Here is a 6,000-nt window from a genome sequence, read left to right as displayed (position 1 = left end):
GTAATACCTGTAGCCCTATTAAAAATAGCACTGGAGCAGCTACATTTCCCAGCACATATGACAAAAGATAATCTAGCAGCAACGCTCGTGGAAGACTTGTTCATACCGAATTTAGCAGAGCATGTTGCATTCTTTATAGTGAAGTGTATAATCTGCCAGCAATTCACGGCCGGGCACACATTAAAGGTAATGGGAGGAGTCATCCCAAGGCCAAATGGGCCTTTTCAGCACTTGCATGTCGACTAAGTCGACATGATTCAAGTATGTAACGGGTACAGATACTTAATTGTTGTGGTGTGTCCATTCTCTAGATGGATTGAGGCAGGTCCATGTACATACCCAGACTCTAACTGTGCGGCCACATTTTTAGTGAGGGAAGTGTTCCCTAGGTGGGGGGTGTGCAAAGTCATGAAATCAGATAATGGCCCTCACTTTGTTAATGCAATATTTGAACAGATTAGCTTGCTGCTTGGTATAAAGCACAAGTTCTCGTCTGTGTATCATCCACAAGGTAATGGAATCTGTGAGAAGCTCAGCGGCTTGTTAAAAAAAAGGATAGCCAAGTTGAAGCTTACTCTAAGGAAGGGATGGTTGCACTGCCTTCCACAGGCACTGTATGCACTTCGGAACCAACCCGGTTCCACCCATCATCTTACGCCACACAAGATAGCCACAGGAAGAAGAATGAGAACTCCTCTGACACCCCAAGATAGAGCTAGATGTGATGCCCAGTCAACAGGAGAAATTCTAGGGTCTGAAATGCAAAACTATCTGAACTGCATGACATCTTGCCTTACTGTAATTTCAGACCAGCTGCAGCGAAGACGAAAAGGGTGCAGAGCAGCACAGAACACAGAAGGAGATACTACAACAGACCAAGTTCAAGGTCTACGTGTTCCACCCATCTTCCCTGGAGATGCAGTCCTTGTGAAGAATCATACAAGGAAAAAGTGGGACAAGCCAAGATTCAACAGTCCTTTTACAGTGGAGGACTGCACTCCATCCACAGTGAAACTGCAAAGCAGAAGAGCTTGGATTTTTCTCTGCGATATCAAACCCTACATCGGAGAAGGCTCCCTGCCTCCACCCCAACGAGAGGAATCGGCGGGCGACGGGGAAGAACCACAGCACGTGCAGACGAGATCCATGACGAGGAAGAAGGACGCATGACCAGCTAGACTAAGACAAAGAACCCTTGCAAGTTGTGGCTTAAATTGGACACTTCCTCTAAGCAAAAAAGGGGATAAAGACATAAAAACGGACACTCTGTGCATCTTAGTTGCAGGGTGAAGAAGAAAATTGCACATACATGTCACAACACAGTCTATTGACTGCTGAACTTTGGACTGAGACATACTTAAGCCCTAATGAGAAAAGAATGTTCCAATTTTGATCAAGAACATTTACATTGGAAGCAAATACAGTATCCCAACTCGTTCCACACTGAGACCCTATTCGGAATCACTTATGGGGTCCCGCAGTAGCAACATCTCAATGGATGTGGTCACCTATTTTGATCTAGTGCTACGATCATACCCGTCATTAGTAGGGAGACTCACCAAAGTCTCTGACTTTCTTCAAGTTCCTGAAAACAAAAAGGCAATAAGACAACTGCTCACTGTCATTGCTGAACAATTTCTTCTACTCCCTGAGTACAGTTAGGAAGAATCAAATGTTCCCAACACAGGCGGAAATAGATGAGCTTATCAACACACTGTTCTTTCGCATAATCGAAGATTGTCCTACTCTTATCGGAAGAACAACAGATACACTCACGTTTCTTAGAGATCCAGCAAATACAGAGCACCTAAGCCATCTCCTAAATAAAATCATAATTCTAGTCGCACTCAACGTGACCGCACAGTGCAGATATTGTTCACATTTAGGAGAAAACATATAATACTGAACGTCAGCATGATAGGACGGATGTCCCTGTCACTAGAAGACAGCAGGTTGGCACACAATGTCCTCTTTCGCCAAGTCACTGACTTTCCAGAGCTAATGGGGAGACCAATCGAAGTTGCCGTCCTCACATTCATCAGAGATCCAGCTAATGTTGCACAGGTGGGCATGCTCCTGCATGGAGTCGTGTTACAAACAGAGCTATAAGAGGAGATTCTAAAAGCCTTCCGCCGAGGGTCAGATCAAGGAAGCAGTTTCAAGAACTCCCACTTGTCATATTTGTTGCTAGTTTGCCCCTAGTCCTTCATACTGATTAACGTACGATATGTCTTCAGGACTGAAGCAAATACGAGGAGTGGATTGGGAGCTTACGTACTTCGAACATGCACAGTAAAGTGACTTACTGAAGTGTTATTTAATTTGATGTTTCCCATAGTCTAGCAAAGGAACTGTACCCTGGAATAAGAGACAATGGGCCTCATTACAACCTGCCAGTCCGGGACCGTGCAAAATCCGTGACGGCGGTAAAAACGTTTCCGTGTCCGCAGGGTTGCGGAAAAACCGTCCGATTACACGCTGTCGGTCGCGCGCACCACACGGACTCGGAAACGTTGTTACCGCCGTCACGGAAAACCCCACAGAAATGGAAATAACGAAGCCACAAGTGGCGCAAAACCCGTTTCCGCCTCCGCCACCACGGACACGGAACCGGAAATACCATGATCGCCAAAACAGGAAACAGAGAGGCGGCCATCATATAAAAGCACAATCCATTGCCATCCAGAGCCAGCACAAGCACAATCCTAACTCTGAGAAGCCAAAAGGGACCACCAGCATGTCTGCCAGGATTCCTGCTCAGAGGCAGCGCAAACAGCGCTTCAGCGAGGCGGAGCTAACCGTCTTGGTGGAGCACATTGTGGACAATGCTGAGTTGCTGTTTAGCGCAGACCAACGGCGTGCCACACAGCAGCGGAGGAAGGAGGCGTGGGCCGAAGCTGCATGCAAGTGCACCGCCGTGGGCGTGGCAGTGAGGAGCGTGAAGGACTGCCACAAGCGTTGGGACGACCTGAGGCTGAGGGTACGCAACCTCATTTCCACGCACCGCCAACGCAGCAGTGGGACAGGCGGAGGACCCCCTTCCCCACTGAGGCTGCAAGCATGGGAGGAGCGTTGCAGCAGCGTCCTCCACCTAGAGGGAATCCATGGGATCGGGCAGGCTGAGGCAGGAGTGAGCCCACCTGCAGATGCCGGTAAGTGCCCAGACATGAATGCCACATGTAAATATGCAGTTGTGAGTACTGGGCCAAAGGACCCATTAACAACCCCCCCCCCCAGGCAGTGCATGTGTGGGCCAAAGGACCCATTAACAACCCCCCCCCCCAGGCAGTGCATGTGTGGGCCAAAGGACCCATTAACAACCCCCTCCCCCAGGCAGTGCATGTGTGGGCCAAAGGACCCATTAACAACCCCCCCCCAGGCAGTGCATGTGTGGGCCAAAGGACCCATTAACAACCCCCCCCCAGGCAGTGCATGTGTGGGCCAAAGCACCCATCATGATCCGTATGGCAACCAATATCACTGAATGCAGACACCAGCAATCAGATGCATGTGACAAACACTATTCAATGTACAATCTTAATGACGCATGTGATGCACCCATCTGCCACCACAACAACACTAATTGCATGCCCTTTGTGTCCCCACAGCCGTTTCAAGTGACAGTGATACTGCACAACAGGCCAGCCAATCTGCATCGGCAAGTACACTAGCCACCGCCACCACACAGGAGGATGCTGCCGGCAGTTCTGCACCTCTGGCCACATTACCAGCCACTACAGATGTGCGGCACACCACCACCACCGACATCCCCACCGTCTCCACACTGGCTGAGTCTAGACAGGTGCCACGGGAACCTATCATGGACACCCAACACAACACCGAAGGCAGCAGCACTGCAGAGGGGGCGGCCTGCAGTGATAACAGTGCCCCGCAAGAGCACTCGGAAACGGGGCCACAGGGGGAGATGCCCACATTGGAAGACCTGGGCTCCTTCCATGAGCTGGGGTTCAGCCCCACTTCACTGGGGAGTCCCATGAGGTCGCCCACCCCATCCATGGCCGAACTGAATGCCCGCATGCAGCGGATGGACGACCAGCAGGCTACTCTCACCCAGCTGGTGGAGAGGCAGCTAGAGGAATCCAGGCTGCAGAGGGAGAGCTACAGCGCCTCAGTGCGTCGCCTGTCGAGGTCCATTGGACGCTTTGCGAGCACCATAGTGACCCTTGCACGCCATGTGCGGGAGGGCAACAACCACACCTCCAGGCTTGTAGAGGCCATGTTGGTTGGCCAACAGGCAAATCTGGCACGGATGCCCTCAATCCCAGATTCTGGCCCATCAAACACTACCACCCCATCCAGCTCCACTACTGCCAGTCCAAGGAGGCGCGCGAGTAGGCTAACGGGTCCTTCGGGCAAGGTTGCACAGGCACAGAAGCGCACACGGAAGTGATGGCATGTGTGTGGGGCAGTGCAGGACACATGTGGACTACAAGGGTGTGAGAGGGGTGGGCACGTTTGGGTGGTGGGGTAGGTAGTTTTGGGGGTTTGGACAATGGGCTCTGGGTGGGGGTGGGCACGTTTGGGTGGTGGGGTAGGTAGTTTTGGGGGTTTGGACAATGGGCTCTGGGTGGGGGTGGGCACGTTTGGGTGGTGGGGTAGGTAGTTTTGGGGGTTTGGACAATGGGCTCTGGGTGGGGGTGGGCACGTTTGGGTGGTGGGTGGCCCCGGGTGTACAGCTTCCCTAACCAATGCACCTTCTTCCCTGTTGTTATCACATCAATACATCACCATTTCAAATCAAGACATACATGTGTGGACATTGATCATTTATTTTGCAGTGCAACTATTAATTCATTGTCGTCACCATGTTTGTGCATTTCTGTGAATGTGCTGTGACTCAAAAGTAAATGCGAATCAGGGCATCCCGTGCTCTCTGGCCATCATGTGGACCCCCAGGGGGAGGCGGTGCCATCCCATCCCCATCCCCATCTCCATCCCCAACCCCATCCCCATCCCCATCCCCATCTTCCTCATCTGCGTCTGGTGGCATTGGGATGTTCCTGCGCAGGCATATATTGTGCAGCATGGCACATACGAGCGTGATTTTGCCCGTCTTCACTGGGCTGTACAGCAGTGATCCGCCAGATCTGCTCAGACAGCGGAAACGGGCCTTCAGCAGTCCAAATGTCCTCTCAATCATTCCACGTGTGCGGATATGTGCCCTATTGTATGCCTCTTCATGCCTGTTCCTTGGTCTCCGTACAGGTGTCATCATCCATGGCGTGAGTGCATATCCCGCATCACCTACATGGGATGTAGATGGGGGAACATGTCAGTGTTTGTGGCATCATGTCCTCATCTGCTGCTGTGCATTCGTGTATCATCATTCATTCATGCATATGTACCATGCAGTGTATGGAGGTATGTCTTGGGCATCACAAGGTATGTCGCTGACTGCATATGGGTCTACACATTAACTTGCATGTTTACTGTGCCCTGAGGGTGACATTTGATTGTGTGCATGTCATGGTGCAGTGCTGTCCACACATGGCAGAGTGACTCCACTGTACGGAAGTAGTAAATACACGTCGTCTCATTTACATGCCTCTCATGCTTTTTGGGGCAGTGTTTCAATTGAGGGTGGATGTCTGCAGTGGCACAGGGTTCATGGGACAGTGACGGGATTGGCTGTGGCAGCGTGTGCACGGGCACATTGTGGTGCCCTGTCATGTCTTCCTTCATGATGTTTGGCATCCGCTGTGTATTTGGTAGATGGAAGGGGGGTGACGCATGTGCCGTCACAGCGGCACACTCACAATGCTCATTGGCCTGGACACACACACACCACTCCGACAGGGTTGTAGCATCGTCAGCTGTATTCACCCAATAGCCATGTGCTTTGTCCGGCATAGCGTTCCATGTACCGTGGCAACGTGGAATTCCGCAGTACCATTGAGTCATGTGATGAGCCTGGGAAACGTGCGCAGCAGTGTGTAATCAGTTGCATGGCATCACAAACCATCTGGACATTCAAAGAGT

At 51.3% G+C, this 6,000-nt stretch overlaps 1 protein-coding gene across 1 annotated transcript in view; it reads right to left on the bottom strand.

The window, feature by feature from the left end:
* Window positions 1-1,542: 1,542 nt before the first annotated feature.
* The window catches only part of LOC138448075 (volume-regulated anion channel subunit LRRC8C-like), a 102,051-nt gene continuing 97,593 nt past the window's right edge, over window positions 1,543-6,000 (bottom strand). The window contains exon 4 of the mRNA XM_069604616.1: window positions 1,543-1,585. Coding sequence (XP_069460717.1) covers window positions 1,543-1,585 — 43 coding nt within the window. The remainder of the gene's footprint in view (window positions 1,586-6,000) is intronic.

Source organism: Ambystoma mexicanum, chromosome 3q, assembly GCF_040938575.1.
Source record: "Ambystoma mexicanum isolate Mex_15411 chromosome 3q, UKY_AmexF1_1, whole genome shotgun sequence".
In the NCBI taxonomy this organism is placed as follows: domain Eukaryota; kingdom Metazoa; phylum Chordata; class Amphibia; order Caudata; family Ambystomatidae; genus Ambystoma; species Ambystoma mexicanum.
This window is presented reverse-complemented; position numbering and strand designations above follow the sequence as displayed.